Raw genomic sequence first — 21,885 nt, forward strand, 5'->3', positions numbered from 1 at the left:
GTAACTGTTACCAAATCGCACATGCACATGTGTGGGGACCCATTAGAGTATGCTTGCAGAAACAATTATGTTATAAAGTGCCAGGAAAAAGATAGGGACCCAATGAAATGTAGGTGCCAAATATATGTCCATTATAAATATAGTAAATGGTATATGTGATACATCGTTAAATATAATGTAGTATATATAAACTGGCAGTATATAGGAAAACCACTATTCTAGTTTTTTTTTAGATATCAACGAATGTTTACCAGATGGACTGGGACCTTGTCAACATAGCTGTGTGAATACTTACGGCAGTTTTAAGTGTATTTGTAATTCTGGGTTCCAGCTTGAGAGTGACAGTGTATCTTGCTCACCAGTTTGTGATAATGGGTTGATTGCAACAAGAGAAGATGATGAAAATATTGGCAGATGCATTGGTATGCTTAAACTTTAATTTTGTTTTTAAGTTTAAAATAGTTCTATTTTCTCATATAATCCCTTCCTGAAGAGGGCCCCTTGATTTCATTCGACTTCAGTCATTGTTTAAAATTTTGACCACCAGATGTTACAAGCAAATGGTTGTGACTTTAACTGCCTGATGTCAGGCCTGTTGTGTGGATCATGGGATTTAGATTTTTTTGTAATTTAGTGTGGGTGTAGAAATCCGTCAGTTTCCCCACTGGCCCCTAAAATGAGTGAAATATATACATTTAGGCAGTTTGTTAAATGTGGCATTGTACGATGTCAACTGCTGTGTTTTGCTTGGTAGTTTCACCACATCCAATAAATGAAGTACTAATAAATTTGTTTGTTGGAATTTTGCATCCTTTATTGTGGTGGAAAACCCGCTTAAAAAATTGTTAACAAATGTATATTCATTGTAAGTATCGAAATAGGTTCATGGATATTCAATAAATAACAGTAAATATATATTGGTAATACAGTAATCCGAACCTATGGGTATTTTGTTGCTTTTAAATCTACAATGATATCAAAGAATTTATGGTTTTAGGCTCAAACGAAATGAAACAAATTATTTGTCATGTTTATGTTTCCTTATAAATCCATTATAAATCATCCACCTAATCTTTTTTGAGTAACAGCTGATTGGTTACATTTATGTAGATATTGATGAATGTGAAGGTGATGGACATAACTTATGTGAATCTATCTGTGTCAATACATATGGAAGTTATGTATGTGACTGCAATGACGGTTTTGTTTTAAGTAAAGATGGTTTCACCTGTTTTGAAATTTATCCTTCATATCAAAGTGTTTTATCTAATGCTAGTGGTGAGTTTTAATGATGAATTAAACCTGACTCAAAATGTTTGGGCTCAACTGAATATTTGACCAAGTTAAAAAGACTTATCCTAATGGATTTTAAAAACTTATTATGGGTCCACTTTCTTCAAGAGGAACAAACTTATGGGTCCACTTTCCTTGAATTTACTCGTTTTTATTATTATCCTTCCGTGAAGGGGACACATATTGATTTTATTCGAATTGTTTTTTCTTTGTTTTTTATTCTTCCCAAAGTTAGTCCGACTCGTTTTTCCATCAAATGTTCGATGGATTTGAATGAAATTTACACAGATGGTAGATATAGTTATGTAGATATGCATCCCACTTTGTTTTTGTTGATAACCCTAGTATTTACCCCGCTAGCCCCCTAAAATGGGTTATTTTCTTCCCAAAGTTTGTCCGACTCATTTTTCTATCAAATGTTTGATGGATTTGGATAAAATTTACACAGATGGTAGATATAGTTATGTAGATATGCATCCCACTTTGTTTTTGTTGATAACCCTAGTATTTACCCCGCTAGCCCCCTAAAATGGGTTATTTTCTCCCCAAAGTTTGTCCAACTCATTTTGCCTTCAAATGTTTGATGGATTTGGATGAAATTTACACAGATGGTAGATGTAGTTATGTAGATGTGCATCCCACTTTGTTTTTGTTGATAACCCCAATATTTACCCCGCTAGCCCCCTAAAATAGGTATTTTCTTCCCAAAGTTTGTCTGACACGTTTTGCTATCTAATGTTTGATGGATTTGGCTGAAACTTATACAGATGGTAGATATAGTTATGTAGATGTGCATCCCACTTTGTTTGACCTAAAAACCCCAGTATTTACCCCACTAGCCCCCTAAAATGGGTGAGTTTGTAAACAGTGTTGGAATTGGCTAAAGTTCAGATAGCTTGTAGAGTATGCCATTTATAGGTGTCGATTGTTGTGTTCAACCCTGTAGCTCCAACATTTACCCCACAATCAAATGTGGATCAAAGCACCATTGTGCCCTTGCTAGACACTCAATACCCATGAGAGTGATTGATTAAATATTTTAGTTCAATACTGCTATTTTAGTGGGTGAAATGGTGTATATAGTAAATAGGAAAGCCAACTTTTTAGTTGGATAAAATTTGATTGTTTTTTTTGTCATAATGCATTAAAGATATACTTTAACTACATACGGATCATGTTTTAGAGTGCAATGAAAGCAGCTTAAAAGATTGTCTGCACTGCCCGTCTCACTCTTCAGTTCAAGAGGTAGAGGGAGTCTACCAATGCATATGCATTTTAGGATACAAAGGAAATCCAAAGTTATCCATAGAATGTACAGGTTAGCTGTTTTTTTAGAAATGTACTTTATAACTGTAGTGATTTTTTTGGCCATCTGTGATAGTGAACTTAGATTCATTTTTAAAAGTTAACTAAGTACTGCAGAAGCGCAGGTAGAATCACCCAATGTCCCAACTTTTGCTAGCCTGCTTGTTTTTTTGGCATTTCATGAAATATTTTGGCATTTCATCAGTTGTTCCGCGTAAAGCCAGAAAAATCACTAAATTCAATGTTGTGTTTCTGTTTGCATGTGTGTTTTGCATAGATAGCAGCTGTATAAAGCTAAATAAAATAAATTATTTTAAACCTGGACAACAGGTACTGGTTGTAGGTACAATTAGTGTTAATTTTTACTTTTACACCATTTTGTATTTGTAATTAGTGCCAATTCTGAACTAAGATAACACTATTTAGAAATAGATGAATGCAATGACAGTAACTATGGATGTTCCCACATATGTGTCAACACAAATGGTGGTGTTTATTGTGACTGCCCACATGGATTTTCTTTGGATACTGATGGGCGAACATGCAGAGGTGGGATGGCATTTAATATACTTATTTGTAATTTAGTTATGGTAAATTATTTGCTGACTTTGCAGATGTCAATGAGTGTCAAATTGGTGGAATTTGTATGAACGGAGTATGTAGCAATTTTAATGGATCATTCAACTGCAGTTGTCTTGCAGGCTACACTATTGATTTTGCTGATCCTCACAACTGTGTTGGTAAAGTTTTTGCATTACAATTACTGAAACAGTACCTTTATTGAGAGTTTTTTGTGTGTTTTAGAGACTCAAACTTCATGTGAGTCTTTGGTTAACCCTCTTAATGGAAGGATAGTGCCACCAGACTTATGTGGTACAACTAAAATTAGGTTGGGCTTGTCTTGTCATTATTTTTGTAACAGAGGGCATCAGATAATTGGAAAAAGGCACTCAAAGTGTACAGATCAGGGATGGAGTACAAGAAAACCTAAATGTGTTGGTTAGTCAACAGACCCTTTTTCCCAAAGAGGTCCACATTTTGATTGTTATTGGTCTCCTTTTGCTGAAGGAGTTGTTTTCATTTGTATTTTTATTTGTATATAGAATCTAAGTTTATTCCACCTGTATGGTCTTGAAAATGTGTATTTTTAAATTTAATTTTACCACAAATGGTTATTAGTTATCTTTAGGGCTGTTATCAAAGAAAGGTTTTCAAATAATCAATTTTTTTTTTCTTTCAAATGAAATAATTTTAAATACCTGAGACCTAAGGCCCAGAGTCGTTATTAAATAGGGATATTTCAAAGTCATTTAATGAAAATTGTAATGTGGTGGTGCTCTTATTCATAATATCCAAACTACATCTTTTTTCTGATCAAAATAATATATAGAGACATGCCGCAGTTATTATGGGTCCCTTTCCCAGATAGTAGAGTTATGTGTAGTGTATGTGCCATCAGCTTCATTTGTCTTCATAACCCCAGTATTTACCCCGCTAGCCCCCAAAGTGTAAAACGCATTTGTATGTTACTGGGCACCACAAAAGAAAGATTTCTGTGGTGCAATAGTGTTACAAGGACAACCAGTCATATGTTACTTCATTTGTGGGTTACTTGGTGGACGTTTTTGCGCCATTGCAGTTATGGGTTGTTAACAGCCCTGTGACGTCAGAAACATTAACGGTTTTTGCTCAAAACACCGCAGTGGTCAAGATTTTAAACATTGGCTGATTGGGCTCAAATTTTGCAGTACAGACGAATCCGGTTAATCGCATACCGGTTAATCGCATAATCCGTTTAATCGCATAATCCGTTTAATTGCATCACAATCAAAAATCCCAAACCGTCGCCCATCGTTTGTTAAGAAAATCGTCCGGTTAATCGCATAAACCGGATATTCGCATCGATTTTCAACAAAATATGCGATTAACCGGATTGATGATCTCTATGTGAAAGTCGAACAGACCGAGTTTTTCGAATAAAAAACGACGATATGATAGTAAAATCCTCCGGAGGTAATGTACACGAAAAGACGTGGATGCATGTTTGCATTCTACACCAAATAACGCATCTAATTTCAACGTTGAAAATGACACGTCTCGACTATAAAATATTTTGGTAAAGTCATTGGGAGATTAAAACGGCGTTCAGTTTACCGCTGTGCGATAACAAGGAGTCGTTATCTCAAAGCCGTGCACATTGATCCTTTTGGCTTATCTAATCGCCAATAGTGATGTAACAGGCGTTTAAAATTTAAATGAAGAGTTCAACGTGTCAAAATTACGAAACTGGTGTTCCGGCAAGGACGCTGATTGTAATTTCTTACTTAGTGCGAACTGCACCAAATTCGAAGTGTTAAACTGTATTGAAATTTAAACAATGTTAAATGTAAAACAAATGTTTAAAAATGTTTTCTGTTATATTGTTCATGACCCGCCAAACACGCAATGGTTGTAAAAAATGTTAGATCGCAAGTAATCACACGATGTTGTTTAGATTCACGTAATTGGTAACGTGCCAACGACTGACATATTTTATGTCTTCTATTCGTGACCTTGCGCAACTTATCAGGAAGAACACCGATTAAAAAAGGCATTTATTCCTCTAGTCTAGTACTTGTTGCTGCTTTAAATTTTTGAAGCAACGATCACACGTTGATCACGTGACAGTCACGCTAGTCCTGCAGCTGCAGTTTTGCTGTGTAAGCTAGAAAGTAGCGCCACAATCTGAGTCTTTAAAGTTTTGCTAAAATCAATTATTCTTTTTGTCAATTGTATAACGGGTTATAATAGAAACTGCTGCAGCTCGCCTTAGCGCCTTTGCGCTGTAGAATGTGCCAAAGTTGTAGGTTTGACCCGGTTTCGGTCGTGTACTTTCGGGTTTGGGCCTGCTGCTTACAAATATGCACCTAGCACTTTGCCGCTTAACGCGTTGGTTTGAACTAGAAAACAAAATAGGTTAGAAACAACAGGCCATTTTACGTGTATATGAGGCGAGACGCCTGTCACATTTATAAGAGAAACTACCCAAAACAAGAATAAAACGTCATAAACCGTCTTCATAGGGAAGTTCCCAAATTTAAATGTTGGGCCCCTTGGCTACGATGCGATGTAACATATCTTTTCAAATAAACCTTACTGCAAGAGAAAGCACAAATCAAGCGAACTGTGGCGTGCGCGCCAACTAAGAGTGTGTGTGTGTGCGTTTCTACTGTTTCTTCAACACACTTGGGCGATTGCACCATAGCCACGAGACAGTTAGGAAGCATGACGTCATGCATTGCGCTGAGAGTAATAAATCTAGTTTTGACTTCAGAGTACTTTTTTCGATTCTCGGCAACAAAAGAGAGAAAATACTGCCCCGTTGCCATAGTTGAGCGTCACTGCAACTTTGTTTTAGCTGGGGAAGTGAAAATGAGCACTTTCGTTAACGGCGTGTACTGTTTACATAACAACCGGATTATCGCATAATCCGGTTAATCGCATCAAATACCCGTGGCAAATCGATGATGCGATTAACCGGATTCGTCTGTACTATTAATGGAGTCATTGTGGTTTCATATTTTTTTAGTTTATGTGTCAAACCCCTACTAGCCCTCTAAAATGGGTAAGTTTTTTAAACAGTATCGGAATTGTCTGAAATTTTGACAGCTTGTAGAATTTACCATTCATAGGAACTGATTGTTGTGTTTAACCTTGTAGCCCAAATTTCACCAATTAGGATAGCATGTAGAATATCCTATTTGTAGGTTTCGATTGGTGTGTTTTACCTTGGAGTCCCAACATTTGCCCCACTAGCCCCCTAAAATGGGTGAATTATGAAAACAGTGGAATTAAATGAAATTTGCAAATTTACTGAACATACTATCTTAAGTCCTCAATTGTTGTGTTTTGCAGTGTAGCACCACAATTTCCCTAACTGGCCCCCAAAATGAGTAACTTTTTTTAAAATGTTCAAATTGAATGAAAATTGGACAGCTTGTAGATATTGCTATTCATAGGTGTCGAATTTTCTGTTTTTCCCCATTATGTCACTATTTGCTCCTCTTCTTTAAAATAGAACATTAAATAAAACATACTTCAAACAATGTCTGGGTTGAATCCAATATGTATAGTTTGTAATCCACATAGTATTATTATTTAAGCCTGGTGCTGATCACTGTGTTTTACCTCACAACATACTGCTCATGGTTATCTCTTGAAATGCGTTATTTTTATCTTTGCATGTGTGGGGACCAATGCGTTTCTGCCTGCAGAAACAACAAGGTATAAAAGACGGTGGCTAACATGGGACCAAATTAGTGATGGGACGAGTACTCAGTATCGAATGATTTCAGTGGTATCGATACTCGGTATTGAAATATTTTGCCTTAGTTTTCAAGAACCAACGTTCGATACCAATACTCTAAGAATATGGCCTGCTTTGCAGGGTTCGAGACTAAAAGAAACATGGTAAACTAGGCTTGGAATGTAACAAGAAATGCAAAAATGTGTGGCAACTTAACTTCTATACATAAAACTTACTTCAGTGAAGGCAAAAAAAGTACAAAAGTTAGCTTTTACAGTATTTTTATTGATGGTTTTGTAAGGAAAGCATTAAGCAGGCTGCAGTCAGACCACCCAAAATCATTGGACAATTGGCTGTTCCTTCAGTCAAAACATGAACCTATACAAAAAATTAACCTCCAATTATTGCAACAAAGTCAATTGACTGTTTCAGATTAAGCTGCTTCAGATTTGTGTGCAGCTGCTTCATGTTTAATGCCAGGGCATTTTATGAAAACCATGTTAAAAATAGCAAATATGAAATGCTGGAATTCTTTTCACTCCATAACTAAGATGTTTTTTTTTATTTTCCATCACCTTTGTCTTCCCAAAACAACTTTTTTGAAGTATGAACAGAAGTTCTTGACATTGCCAGAAAACGAAATTTGATTTTACAGTACTAAATCTTGTCCTTGTAGATACTTCATGGCATACACAACTAGTTTTGTTCAGTTCTGTTCATATTTATCTGCATACAACTACTGTAATGCCCGTCAAGTCACTGTACTGAATGCTAGCATTCAGATCCGTTGGTGAAAGTACTTCCTCAGTTACAAAATAAGCTCTGCTACAATGTTTTACCTTAACTTACGAATATAAATGCGCTATTCGGCATTTTCAAGCTTACAAGACATATAAATGGTTCAACACATAACATGCCCGAAACTAAGTTCAGACCACCTGAATTAGATGGCCTAAAATTTTTTTATTTGGACAAAGTAATTTTGCTGCGTCATGTTTTTCACTCCCAAATATGGTCACATGGCCTGAACTTGCGACCCGGAAACATAGTGTAGGTGTTGTATTTCTGACCCAAAGGACTTCTGAACACAAAAACACTCATTTTAGGGTGAAACATGGGTGAATTTAACTAGGGTTGCAAATGCTTCAAAATATTTTACAATGTTTTTTAGACATAGCCATTTTTAAAACTTCACGTTTTTTGGGGCCTGTGGGTAAACCGCGGGGTCAAACATGGTCAAACTGTGGGAGGATCAACTTTGTATACTTAAATATCTTGTGTTGAAATTTAAAAACAGTTGAAGCACTGCTTCTTGACCAAACAGGTGGAACAAACCAATGTAAGCTGGTTGACCGAACATGTTCAATTGTAGTTAAAATAGAATGGATTTCAATAGAATGAGGTACAAAATATTTCATTTTACCTGTTATTAATGCACACACACTTAGCTGTTTTTACAATGTACTTGTAGCCACTCAAAGGATGTGTGAAAACTTGGAAAATCCTGAAAATGGTCATGTGCTTCCAGCAAGGCTGTGCCTTGGCCTACAGACCCATGCAGCTGGCAGAGTATGTTTGTATACCTGCAACCGTGGGTTTAAAATTAAGGGTTCAGGAAGGAGAGTGTGTGGAGTGGAAGGATGGACTACTGATGCCCCCGTCTGTGTTGGTATGTTTGTGAACCTAAAATAAACTAGGTTTTAGTCATTGGTTCTGTTGTATGCAAATATTAAAAGATATACGTACTATGTCTATTTTATAGCGACACAACTTTGCCCACCAGTTCGTCGTCCAAGTCATGCAGAGGTCATTCCACAGTCCTGTTATTTGCAGAAGAGTGTAAGATGGCAACTGTGTGTATTTGTTTGTAAAAGTGGTTACACATTAGTGGGAAATTTAACCACTCGCTGTGGTTCAAATCAATTATGGAACGCTCTTCCTCCAAAGTGCATCAAACCGTCTACAGGTGTCTCATTTGTTTGCAAATAGTTGCGAAAAAGCAAAGTTGCCAGTGCATTTTTTAAATATTTATTTGTTTGATTTCATAAAAACAACAAGTAATTTTTGTTGGATGGAAAACTTAAACACTGAAGTCCGCTTAAACTCGATCATTGCCATTATAAAGCAGAAGAAGAAGATAACAACAAATCATTTGGTGATACATTTTAACAGTTTAAATGGCAGTGTCTGAAGTCCAACAGAATACCACTTTTTGTTTGTGCTCTAAAGCAAATAGCCCTATAATATTTTCTTTAGCCTGAGATCATACAAGTAGTATTACCAAATTAGGAAATTCTTTTGTAGAGTACTATTTTTTGTTCTATTATGTACATATTTACAGGTAATACTGAATTACCCATAATACAGTGTCCTCCTGATATTGATGTTGACTTAAGAGAAGGACATTCATATGCAAATGTTACTGTAAGTGTTACCATTGTCAGTTGCAGTAAAAAAACTAGAAAGGCAGTTTTTATGAGATGCTGCTTCCAGAATTTTTATGTTTTTTCATAGATTGTTTTTTGCCCACTGCAATTCGTGTTCCCCTTTTGATTTTACTTGATTTGTTTGTTTTTTATTTGTTTTTTTTCTTCCCTGCAATTGTCCACCCTGTTTTGCCTTAATTGTTTGATGGAAACTTTTACAGATGGTAGATATAGTTATGTAGATGTGCCATCTGCTTCGTTTGTCATGTAAGAAGCATTAACAATTGTCGCACAAAACCCCTCTAGTGGTCAAAATTACAAACAATTGCTGATTGAAACAAAATTTTACAGGACTCTTAATTGGGTTATTGTAGTTGCATATTTTAAACGTTTAGGTGTAGAACCATATTAGTTACCCCACTAGCACTCTAAAATGGGTGGCTTTTCACAACAGTGTCGTAATAGAATGAAATTTGGAGAGCTTGTAGAATTTGCCATTTATAAAAGCTGATTGTGTTTAACCCTGTAGCCCTAATATTTACCCCACTAGCCCCCTAAAATAAGTTATTTTTGTAAAAAGTGTCAGAATTGGCTAAAATTTGGATTGCTCGTAAAACATGCCATTTCTAGGTGTCAACTGTTGTGTTTAACTGTGGAGCCCCAACATGTGTCTAGGGCGGCGTTTAGTGGGCATTAACCTTGATTGTGTGAATGGAGTCTTGTTCATAACAATCTAACAAAACCAACTGTTACAAAGGTTGGGTGCATAGGCGCCCACTTGCCAAAATCGGCGGGGAGGCAGAATTTTATAACTTGGTAAAGACAGAAATAATTCCCCCCGGCCGTTACCTAATGTCGCAAATTGCACTCTTTGCCGCGTGTTTCTGTTTTTAACATACATAAGCAGCTGATTTCAGCTGAACTATAGTATGTATGTTTTTATGCAACAACGCGAAAACGCGTGTAAATAAGCCATATGAATCGTTCACATAAATCGTTTACGTTTCTAGGTCGATTGGTACGTTTAAAACGTGTTGTCTATTATAGCAATGAGTTGTATGTAACGCATTTTTAGCTTTTAAGTTTAGTTTATTATCATAAATCAGGAGTCACCAAAGTATGGCTTGCGAAGATATTTTTTATTGATATTATCTTGGGGAAAAAAAACGAGTTAAACGTTGAACATTAATTTGCTGCGAAAGTATTCCCTCAACAACATGTGGGATTAAGTGTACCTAGTTTTACACTTCACAGGACGCATAACAATGATCTAAAGGCAGTTTGTTACATCACAGATAAGACTATAGACAACAATGCTTTCGTTAATTTGCGCAAACAATTGCCTTTATTTGTCAATTGAGTAATGCCAGTCGAGGAGATAATTGATGCCAAATAATTTTATATTTCGACAGTAGCGCTATCTGACACTAGATAATATTGTAGTTTCTGATGGTCTGGTAAAGGCGCCTAGTAGACCATAGTTATCGAACGGCGTTGCGTTAGGGCTTGCAAGCTATGTGGCCATCGAATGTCATTTTCTTATTATACAGCTCGCCGTGAAGTAAACATGTTAACCCTTGCTTTCAACGGTGTTATGTTGAATTTGTGTCGATGTTGATGACTAAGTTATATTAAACACTACTTACATGGTTTTACCCAATGGCCCTACATACAACGCTTAAAGTACGTACGTTTGTGACGTAACAAAATGCGTTTTTTTCATCAGAAAGGCCTTTCTGTTCCAACTAGAGTACTAGACAGTCGTTGACTGAGCTGTAGTTTCAGTTAGAACAAAACCGTATGCGCATCATTTTGTAAGTTAACGCAAAACTTGTTTATGACATAGTAAGCGACGCAGATACTCCCCATAAGTGGGCGCCAGTGGTTGGGTGTAATTATAATGTATAAATTGCTTTGCGCTCGATCACACCAAAAAAACCTTTGAGATGTTGTTTGTTTCGGACATGGTGTACATGACAAAAGAATTAGTTTCATTATAGTTTGTTATGGTTACTGTTAAGGCCTTGCAGCAGACTGGACAATGCAATTGCGCGCATAGATGAAACAATCAACAAAAGCCTGCACTGAAAACATGTTTGCGTGATTACAGGCCGCACTGAAAAGTGTAAAATTGTATGAAATTTGGAAAGCTTGTAGAATTTGCTATTTATAGATGTTAATTGTTGTGTTTCACCCTATGCTCCAACATTTACCCCACCAGCCATCTAAAAAACTTTGTGTTGTTGGAATTGACCAAAAATTTGGACAGTTTATAGAACATGCTATTTATGGGTCCCCTTTCCTGAAGGGGACACATATTGATTTTACTCGAATTGTTTGTTTGTTTTCTTTTTTCTCCCAAAGTTTGTCCGACTCGTTTTTCCATCAAATGTTTGATGGATTTGGATGAAATTTACACACATGAAAGAAATAGTTATGTAGATGTGCATCCCACTTTGTTTTTGTTGATAACCCCAGTATTTACCCCGCTAGCCCCCTAAAATTGGTATTTTTCTTTCCAAAGTTTGTCCGACTCGTTTTGCCATCAAATGTTTGATGGATTTGGATGAAATTTACACAGATGGTAAATATAGTTATGTACATGTGCATGCCATTTATAGGCATCGATTGTTGTGTTCATACCTGTAGCCAACATTTACCCCAAAAGCCCCTAAAGTGTAAAACATTTGTATGTTACTGGGCACCACAAATGAAAGATTTCTGTGGCACATTAGTATTACAAGGGCAACGAGTTGTATGTTACTCTGTGGGTTGCTTGGTGGACGTTTTTGCGCAATGGCAGTTGGGGGGTGTTAACAGCCCTATGACGTCAGAAGCATTAACGGTTGTTGCTCAAAACACCTCTGGTGGTCAAAATTTTAAGCATTGGCAGATTGGGATTTTTGCAGTACTATTGATTGAGTCATTGTGGTTTCATATTTTTTCAGTTTGTGTGTCGAACCCCATTAGTTACCCTACTAGCCCCCTAAAATGGGTAAGTTTTTTAAACAATGTCGAAATTGGCTGAAATTTGGGTAGCATGTGGATAATGTTATTTGTAGGTTGTGATTGATGTATATTTTCTTGTAGCCCCAACATTTACTCAACTAGCCCCCTAAAATAAGTGAATTTTTAAAAAATGTCCCAATTATATGAAATTTGCGAAAGTTTGTGGGACATACTATTTTAAGTCCTCAAATGTTGTGTTTAGCCCTGTAGCACCATAATTTAACCAACTGGTCCCTAAAATAGGTGACCCTTTCAACAATGTTCAAATTGAATAAAAATTGGACAGTTTGTAAATTTTTCTATTCATAGGTGTCTATATTTTTATTTTACCCTATTATGCCACTATTTGCACCTTCTTTTCTTTTGAAAAGAATGTTAAATAGGACATACTTCAAACAATATCTGGGGTGAATCTGATTTGTATAGTTTGCACTCTACATAGTAATATTATTTAAGCCCAGTGCTGATCACTATGTTTTACTTTACAACACCGACATTCTCATGGTTATCTCTTGAAATGCATTATTTTCAACTTTGCATGTGTGGGGACCCATGAGTTTCTGCCTGCAGAAATAACTAAGGTTATAAAAGAAGATGGCTCATGTGGGACCAAATACAAAATAAGCATAGGAAATATATTAATGTTTTAAAAAAGGTTATAGTGTAAATGCAATGACAAAATGTGCTAAGCCACCCTTCTAGTTTAACATGTCAATTGTTGTGGTAACCCTGTAGCCCCCCGATTTACCCCAAATGGGTGAATTTTTTAGCAATTTTCAAAATTGAATGAAATTTTGACAGCTTGTAGGAACTTACTATAATGGGTGTCATTTGTTGTGTTTTACCCTATAGACCCACAAATAAGTGTTTTTTGTGTTCTTTCGTTTTAAAGAACATTAAATACACAAAATTTAAACAATGTCTAGATTGAATCAGATTTGTATAGTTTGCACTTTACATAGCATAATTATTTAAACCCAGTTCCAATCAGTGTGTTTTACCTTACAACACAAATCTTTTTCATGGCCTCTTGAAATGCATAGAAAATAAGTGTAGGGAATGTATAAACGTTTCGTGAAACTAAAGTTTTGCATTTTAAAGATAAGTATCTTAAGTTGTGCATTGTGAATTTTGACCACAGCTGATCTAGAGGTTTATCCGCAGGACCCAAAAGCGTGAATATTAAAAAAAATGATACTTCTTAAAGCACTTGACTCAGAGGAGTTTTAAACTTTTTTGATTAGTACATTGCATATTATTTAAAAGCTTTTTATAACTTTAAGTTAGATTTTTTAGCTTGCAGGCTCTTTGGTCAGAAAAAAAACCTTAAATTTTTTTCTAAATATAGATATGATGCCCATTGTTTGTTACATAAAATCTTAGCTTAATGGGTCAAGTGATTATTCTCGCACTGTATTTTGTTGCACAATAGGGCCTAAAGTCAAAAACGTTTTTTATTGACCCAATCAATGCAAAACTTGCTTAGAGTCCATATAAATAAAATGAATCAAAACAAAAAGTAAAATTATTGTTTTACTGCAGTCAGTGCCAAACGAACCTTTGCAAATTTAGCTTTGCCACGAACAACAATTACACTTGAATGACCAACATAGTCATTGTGATTACTTCAATGTGTTAAAACATGTGTTTTTGCTGTTGTTTATTCATGGCTGTGATTGAGAGTCTACACCCTCTCTTCCATATTCTTGTTGTTCTTTAAATTCACTAAAAAAATTATTTATATTGCACATTATAAAATATTGACACTCATTAGGTAAGTAAAAACATAAAAATATTTGCCCAGGTTGTTGGTCCTGTTTCAAACATGAATATTATTGAAAGACGGAGTGATGGACATGGATCGCGAAATTCATTTCCTGCTGGAATAAATGTAGTTGAATTTATTGCTTACTCAGATGATCGACAGTCACATGCCTCATGCAGAGTAAAAATTAATGTGAAAGGTTGTTTTTTAGTGGGTTTATCAAAATTTTTTGTAACATTAAGTTTTTCTGCAAACATAAAATTGTATGCGAGTAAAAAGTCTATGATTAAGGATACAGTATTTATGGGTCTCCTTCCCTGAAGGGGACACACCTTCATTTCACCCTGTTATAAGTTAGTAACACTGTTATTGAAGTAGCAACAATATGTTTTATTGTCGATATTTTAGAAACAATGTTGGGCTGGGTAACATTCACAAAGAAATCAACAACCCAGTTGATCAAACAAATCATTTAAATGTGTCTTTATTTCATTTTTAAGCAGATTGCAATCGACCTATTTTCTGAACAAATAGTAGACAATATTTAGGATTCATGAAACCATCCCAATTTACCGGTTTTGTCTGTATTTACACCACCTAACACAAATTTTCTGCAATATAACATAGGGTCCAGTATTTATTTGGGTGTTGATTGTTTTTTAGACAAAGAAGCACCAGTAATACAGCAGTGTCCACAGTCTGTTACTATTGTCACTTCCAACCAATTTCCAAATGTCACATGGGATGAACCATTGTTTAGGTATACAGGTTTTGGTTCATGGTTTTTAAGACAGTTGTGTTTTGACCAATGCTCTTTCCTGTTTTTGTTTTGCAGTGATAACGTGCAAGTAGTTAACATTCAAGTGTCAAGAGTACCTCCAGGACAACTTACATGGGGTACTTACCGAGTTACTTACACAGCTAATGATGCTGCTGGAAATATTGCGGAGTGTACATATGCAATCACTTTGAAATGTAGGTGGAAGTGTCAAGATAAAGTTTTGATTATTCTGCAACAATTAAACTTTGCAGCAGAACCAAACTGTTCCACGCTACAGCCACATGACCATGGAAAGCTGTCTTGCACATCATGGTTGAAGGGAAGATTTTGTGAAATCTCATGCATCCCAGGTTTTCAATTGTCATCTGAATCTCCACTTACTTATCTGTGTACAAATGGAGTGTGGGCATTGACTGAGAACAAGCCAAAGTGCTTGCGTAAGTTATGTTTCTACCAGAGCCGGGATAGGTTTTGACAACCACAACTAATGAAGTTATTGGCTTTTATGCCAACAAACTAACTGGGTGTAAAGAATGGCAAGTCATTTTCTTTGTTTTGAATTATCTTTATTTACAACATCAAACTGAAAAATCAGTTGCCCTCTTAGATAAGGGGTTTATTGTAATATATACACTGCTGATGGAGTTTCTTACAGAAAAGGGACCATGTCTGCTCATTTGGCTTAGAATAGGCAAATCCTTTTGGTTCATCCCTCAAAATGTAATGATTAAAAAAATGTCTGTTACTGCTATTTCATTTGTGGTAAAAGGCCCACTGGTTTCAACCAAAAGTCTTAAAAAAGCAAATAAACTTAAAATTGTCTTTTAGAAACTGGGAATCACAGTGACTTAAATCTGTATCACCATCCAACTTCTAAAGTTTATGCGATGCCAACAACTGAGATATCTCGCCAAACTGCTTCTGACTTTGCCACAGTAGTCTCACCAACTGCTTTCACTAAATTATGTAACCAAGGCCATGTGTTATCCCTTTTGTATAAAGGAAGCTACATATGCAAGCCATGTAAAGCTGGAACGTATCGCCCTCAATTAGTATTCATAAAATCCTGCATACCTTGTCCACATGGTTTTTACCAGAATTTTCCTGGTCAAGGTTTTTGTCATCCATGCTCAACAATTTCAAGGAGCAGTTCAGATAATGTAAATGGTGTTGTTTTGCCAGAAGGATGTTAAAAACTATAACACAGGGATGAAATAAAACAAATTTTGATACCTAATCCTGAGTATCAGTTTAATTGCCTAGATATTTATAGGCCCCTTATATAAGGAAGCACATGTTAGTGTCACATGTTTGGTATGAAATATGTTATGCTGTATATCTGGCAGATATGTTTAGTTCTTGGTGCTAGTTTTTTTGTTTTGGCACGTAGCCCTGATTAGTAAGATGGGGTAAGATTTAGGCTGTCACACGTCATTATTTTCAAGACCTTTATGTATCTTATTATTGTTAAACTAAAATTAAGTGGATTATGATAAAACTTTTCAACCAAATTTGTGCCCTTTTCCAGAAAAAAAAAATTGAAAATGGTTATAAGTTTCCGGTTGTGCTGGTGACAATGGAGTTACATTAACCCAACAACTTGTTAAATATGAAACCAAGGCACAAGTTTATTGTTACTATTAAATCAACACTTGGCTGTTTTTTGTATGCTATAATTTATTTTTATGACTTGGAAGTATGATTGAAATAGGCTATAATCACGGTTGCCATATTATCTTAATTTCATAGATTTGTCCTTATTTTGAAAGGCAATGTCTTGAAAAAAATTATTGAAAAATTTACTTCAAAATGTCCTTATAAGCTGTTGCTGCCAAGTATAACAATAAACTTATAGAACTCTTCTGACCATTGTACTTTTATACCGACGTTTCGTTGTCCTATACAGGTCGCCTTCATCAGGGTAAACAACACTGAATGCGCGTAGTAGCCTACAGTGCACGATAAAGTTCAGAAAGCGCGGCAAAATATTTTCCTTAAAATACCCGTGGTTGATACCGTATTTGCTCGATTGTAAGCCGCGGCTTATATTGTTTTTTAGCTGCCGTTTGTGCGGCTTATGATCGAGGGCGGCTTATATTTTAATTTTATACCGAAATCATTTCTACACTCCAACATTTAAATTATTTGGGGTTCAAAACATGTATGCGTGTACGGATTACAGTTATCAACGTAACTAACAGATATGGGCAAATAGTCATACCATATAACTACAGAAAGATGTATTAGGAAACAATCGTATCTAAAATTCCACCGTGCGGCTTACAATCGAGGGCGGCTTGCATTATTTTTTTAACACCTCAACATGCGGTTTACAATCGAGCAAATACGGTATGCGGGCGAACTCGCAGCTGTGTTTCTCATGGTAAATTGCCAGAAGAGCTCTATAAATTTATAGTCCTTGTTTTGTCTTAGCTTAGACCTTAGATGAACTTAAACATACTGGAATCAGTCCATTTTGCTTTATACATCGGTAGTTTCTTGCTATAGCTGCCGCAATGTATTCAGAATTGACTGATTTCACTGTGTGATGGAATAACGAGAAACGTATATTTTGAAGCTCGGAAGTATTTTCTCGTGCTTACAACGGTAAATTACAAAGCGTGCACAAAATAGTAATCAGTTCAATAATTTAGATTCGTTAAATACACCAAATAAAGCGTACACAGGATTAACACCAAGAGGAGTTAAAAGTTTTCCCGAAATCCACAAAAAGATCTCTTCCCAATAGCTCTGCATACGCAATGGGTGGTGTATGGTGGCCCATGAGTGCCAACACAAAAAAATAAAAAAATAAAAACGCAAATCAAAATGCAAAGACAAAGTAAAATCAAAACGCAAATTAAAATGAAAACACAAATCAAAATGAAAACGCAAATTAAAATAAAAACACAAATCAAATGAAAACACAAAACTAAAATCAAAATGAAAACACAAATCAAAATCAAAACGCAAATTAAAATGAAAACGAGATTTAAATCGTTTTTCCGCCGTGGCCCATGAGTGCCGGTGCCAAATGTGACGTCATATTTTGGTCACGGCTGAGTAACGTATTCGCAGGTAATCAGTCAGGTATGAGCAAAGGGTAAGCACTTTTATGCAGTCTCTCCAGTCTGACTACCGTGAATGAAAAAATATCATCCATCCATGACGGTACCAATCAACTGACAATGGTTACCGTAGTCAGACTGGAAAGACTGCATAATAAAAGTGCTTACCTGAGCAAAGTCTCTATGTTTTCTATGGATTTTGGGTATGAGTAAAGCAAAGAGCAAAGGTAATGTTTTGGGTATGAGGACTTGCAGGTGTGCAGCATTTGGCAGCTGTAAGCCTACGTTTGTTGTTTAATTGTAAAACATACTAATCATCTAAAAATAAAACAATAACGATAAATTGCAAAGCCCAGTAACCGCTATTACCTATTTTATATGTGCAGCAACTTTGTACTGCAAGATTAAAAAATGACCGAAACCTGGAAAAAATTTCAAATGCAAATGAAAGATAAAAGAACAAGTAAACCAGAAAAAAGGGCAAGATTAATTCAGATATCTTGGACAAAAAGCATTTGACAGTGCAAAGGTGTAGTTCGGAAGTTTCTGGAAAATCCCAAAAATATTCCAAAGTCGGTGCTCGTGAATTTGTACCCTATAACTTTGAGAGTGTTTCTTTGGAAAACATTAAACAAGCATGTAGCTTACACTTTTCCCTTAAGCATGTGCACTGTGATGTACTCGCTTGTTTGAACAAATACCAAATTTAAAAGTTATTCATATCCGTTTTATGTCAAAGAATAGAGAAGGTGCTGTATCAAACACAATTGAAACTCCAGTTTCTTCTGATGAAAATATCTCATTGCCTGACATTAAAAAAAGAATACGACTAAGTAAACCTACACGTGGGCCATACCCAAAAAGAAGATGTTTTAATTATGTACCAAAAAGCCTGTCTATTTTTGACATGATGAAACAGTGCTGTACAGTCTTCCTCTAATAATCTAATTATCTCCCAATTCAAAAATGATGAGATGATGTGTGGCAGCGAAACCAGTGTTGACTTCAAAATAGAGGAAGAGAAGTTTGGAAAGGGTGGTTTCCGCAGAGCATTTAAGGCTAGGTTTTCATCTAAAGATTTTCCTGGTGTTTGGGTGGTTAAGCGATATCTCCCTGAAACTTTGGAGCTGCTTTCCAAAACAGGGCCCTGAAGAACATACAAGGAAAATTGTGCAAATGCACACACTGGCTGCCAATTTTGCTGCCCAGTTGGGAAAAGTTAATAAAAAATGTGCTGATGAATATGGTTACATACCAGCTTATAACAAAATTTATCTTGGAATAATAAATAGCAGAGATACAACAGATAATGAGTTTGTGACAGTTGAAGAGCTAATAAGCTCAACATTTGACAAATATCTTTCAAATGATGGCACAGTTTGTGGGTCTGAGAAGACTGAGGTTTGCCAAAAAGCCCTGTTTGGCACACTTCAGTTTCCTTATTAGCAACCGCCAACTTCTGCTTACTGATATTCAGGGTGGACAACAAGTTTTTACTGACCCAGAAATCGCTTCACAATCTCTTACAACTGAAAAGGGGACCTTTTTGTTTTGCACCGGAAATTTAGCCACCAAGACAATTGCCTCATTTATTGAAAGCCACAGGTGTAATAAATATTGTCAATTGACAGGGTTAGAAAGTTTGTAAGGGGTTTTTATTGTTAAACTTACAATTGTATATTTCATTTAAGTTTCATTTTTAAGATTAAGATAACTGGTGCCTACATTGGTTAAAGCAGTGGTTCTCAAACTTTTTTGACCGCGACCCAAATCTGAGATTTATGAACATCTTGCGACCCAAGCCTCAAACAACAAAAATGTATTTTTTATTTTTGTATGAATAGTTATCAACGCTAACTGTTACTTTCCAAAATTTAGTTTGGTATGATTAACCTCCTATCATTCCCCGTGCTAACGTGTTACAATCGCCGTGTGCGTAACAGATAATTGGAAGGCTATTGTCTGCATGTTATAATGATTGGTTCATTTTGCTGCATAGCGTTGTCCAGTGAGGCTGTATTTGGCTACGGTGCTATCAAAACTCTCAGAAAACCATTTACTTATGCTGCAATACTCCAAGGTTATTAAGATAAAGCCACATAAAATGCCTATGATACAATAATTCAGTCATGACTGAGAATTAAAATACTTGAAAATTGAAATGAACAAAGTTTGTTTGGGCAGAATTGAATCACCACAGCGCGACCCATTTTGTGACCCTGCGCGACCCATGTTTGGGTCGCGACCCATACTTTGAGAACCACTGGGTTAAAGTTATCCCTGTAGTAATATTGTTCTTTTGTTCAGAATTCATTTGCCTGTTTATTTGCAAAATTTCATTACCTATGCTGAAACGTGTTATAGTATTGCAACCATTCCTTTTGTACTTTTATAAGCCATGGTACTAATGTTAAACCACATGCATAGGCGCCGACTTTTAATTTTTCCCGGGTATGCCATATATATGACGTCACAAAATGACGTCATGAAATACCAAATTTATTTCCTGTCGCTACATATGATGAAACTACGTTAAAGCTTGCAGTATATAAGTTTACACACCATAGTTCCACTGCCAGGCCCTTCTGCTAGTGTTGCAATTCAACGCATGTTTGTGCGCGGTAATGCGATAAAAAAATGGGAATCACTTGCCAAAATTATGGGGAGGCGGAACAATAAAGATAAAAAAGATTTAGGTCGGACGTCACCTTACGTCGCAAATTACTATACTGTTTAACATTTATTTTCTCTGTAATAACAATTACAAAAATGCTTTGTTTTCACGCCACAAAGTCCACACACTTCTGGCCTAGCCATTACAAAAATCGTTTGTTTCGTTTACAACTTGTCGCCTATTTAACGCAGTGAATCATATGTGACGCATTATTAACTTTAAAGTTAGTGTACTTCAAAGGATGTCCCAAACTGCCAGACACTTTGGCAAGCTAACACATTAAGTACCAACTTTAGTGACGTAACAATAAGCGTTGTTGTTTTTTCGGTTGAAACTAGACAGTCGCTGTTCTTGCGTTAAAGGCAGTTAGAACAAAGATTGGATTGTATTCTCAAAATTTAGTTCACAAACGCTAAACTATTTTATCACTTGGTTGTTAACGTATAACCCGGGGCAGCGACGTTCCCCCTTCTTCCGTAAGCGAGTGTCAACACCTTCATTTTATTTTTTTACCACCCTTTAATGTTCAAATTCCAATGCTTTTTGAAGACGTTGCAATTGTCGTGATTGTAATGAATGCTGATAATTCATGCGTTGTGAAACAATAACCGCGATTGAAATCAATTGTGTACGGTACATATTGGTTCGTATCATGATTCTCGGGTATGCGGCATACCCGAGGTTTTCGTCCGGGTATGCCTGGCATACCAGTGTCCGGCGCCTATGACCACATGTGTTACCTTGTCATATCCGAATACCTCATGTCTTCACATATCACACCACGTCATTGTGTTACTTTGAAAACGTGTTCACTTTCAATTCTTAGAAATAAAACATACACAACAATACAGGCTGGTCACGAACTACAAGTTTTCATCTTCGCCAATGCTTTGCTTTTAAAACAAAATGCATCAGTACAGTTACAATTTTCGATCAATTTTGGATTGCATCAAAGTTCTTATGTTTTCATTTAAGTAGTCCCTTGGAGCCTCCAGTACACCGGACAACTCGGCCACTTGCTCCAATTGTGTTTCTGTCACTGTATTTCCTAAATGCCATAATTCAATTTTCATAACAGTCCAGTGGGGGCTCGTGCCTAAAATTTCTGGGGGTGCTTCTCCAATTTCTAGCCTTTATTGGACAAATATAAGTTGGCAATATATAGAAAAGTCACATTTTTAGTTTTCTAGACTCTGCAATCTTTGAAAATTACAACACCCTCACTTAAATTTAAAACATATTATTAAACCTTATGCTTCTATTTTACAACCAAAATGAA

The 21,885-nt window shown here is 36.0% G+C and overlaps 1 protein-coding gene and 1 long non-coding RNA gene across 9 annotated transcripts in view; both read left to right on the forward strand.

Moving 5' to 3' along the window:
* Nucleotides 1–16,727, forward strand: part of LOC145215370 (uncharacterized) — a 50,498-nt gene extending 33,771 nt beyond the window's left edge. For 6 of the 8 annotated variants that reach the window (XM_080084057.1, XM_080084060.1, XM_080084058.1 and 3 more), the window contains 14 exons: nucleotides 234–422; nucleotides 1,111–1,278; nucleotides 2,477–2,611; nucleotides 3,025–3,147; nucleotides 3,213–3,338; nucleotides 3,403–3,597; nucleotides 8,355–8,552; nucleotides 8,646–8,849; nucleotides 9,225–9,307; nucleotides 14,123–14,282; nucleotides 14,747–14,843; nucleotides 14,919–15,058; nucleotides 15,116–15,301; nucleotides 15,693–16,727. In XM_080084057.1, coding sequence (XP_079940183.1) covers nucleotides 234–422; nucleotides 1,111–1,278; nucleotides 2,477–2,611; nucleotides 3,025–3,147; nucleotides 3,213–3,338; nucleotides 3,403–3,597; nucleotides 8,355–8,552; nucleotides 8,646–8,849; nucleotides 9,225–9,307; nucleotides 14,123–14,282; nucleotides 14,747–14,843; nucleotides 14,919–15,058; nucleotides 15,116–15,301; nucleotides 15,693–16,057 — 2,369 coding nt within the window. In that variant the 3' untranslated portion in view covers nucleotides 16,058–16,727. Of the gene's footprint in view, nucleotides 1–233; nucleotides 423–1,110; nucleotides 1,279–2,476; nucleotides 2,612–3,024; nucleotides 3,148–3,212; nucleotides 3,339–3,402; nucleotides 3,598–8,354; nucleotides 8,553–8,645; nucleotides 8,850–9,224; nucleotides 9,308–14,122; nucleotides 14,283–14,746; nucleotides 14,844–14,918; nucleotides 15,059–15,115; nucleotides 15,302–15,692 lie in introns of those variants that run through there. The other 2 variants (XM_080084062.1, XM_080084064.1) reach the window with 2 other exon arrangements.
* Nucleotides 16,728–17,339: 612 nt separating this feature from the next.
* LOC145215373 (uncharacterized) lies at nucleotides 17,340–21,454 on the forward strand. Its single transcript, XR_013857288.1, has 2 exons — nucleotides 17,340–18,159; nucleotides 18,319–21,454. It is a non-coding gene; the product is annotated as an uncharacterized LOC145215373 (long non-coding RNA).
* The last annotated feature ends 431 nt before the right edge of the window (nucleotides 21,455–21,885 follow it).

The sequence above is a fragment of the Phallusia mammillata genome, chromosome 2, assembly GCF_965637545.1.
Source record: "Phallusia mammillata chromosome 2, kaPhaMamm4.hap1.1, whole genome shotgun sequence".
Classification (NCBI taxonomy): Eukaryota; Metazoa; Chordata; class Ascidiacea; order Phlebobranchia; family Ascidiidae; genus Phallusia; species Phallusia mammillata.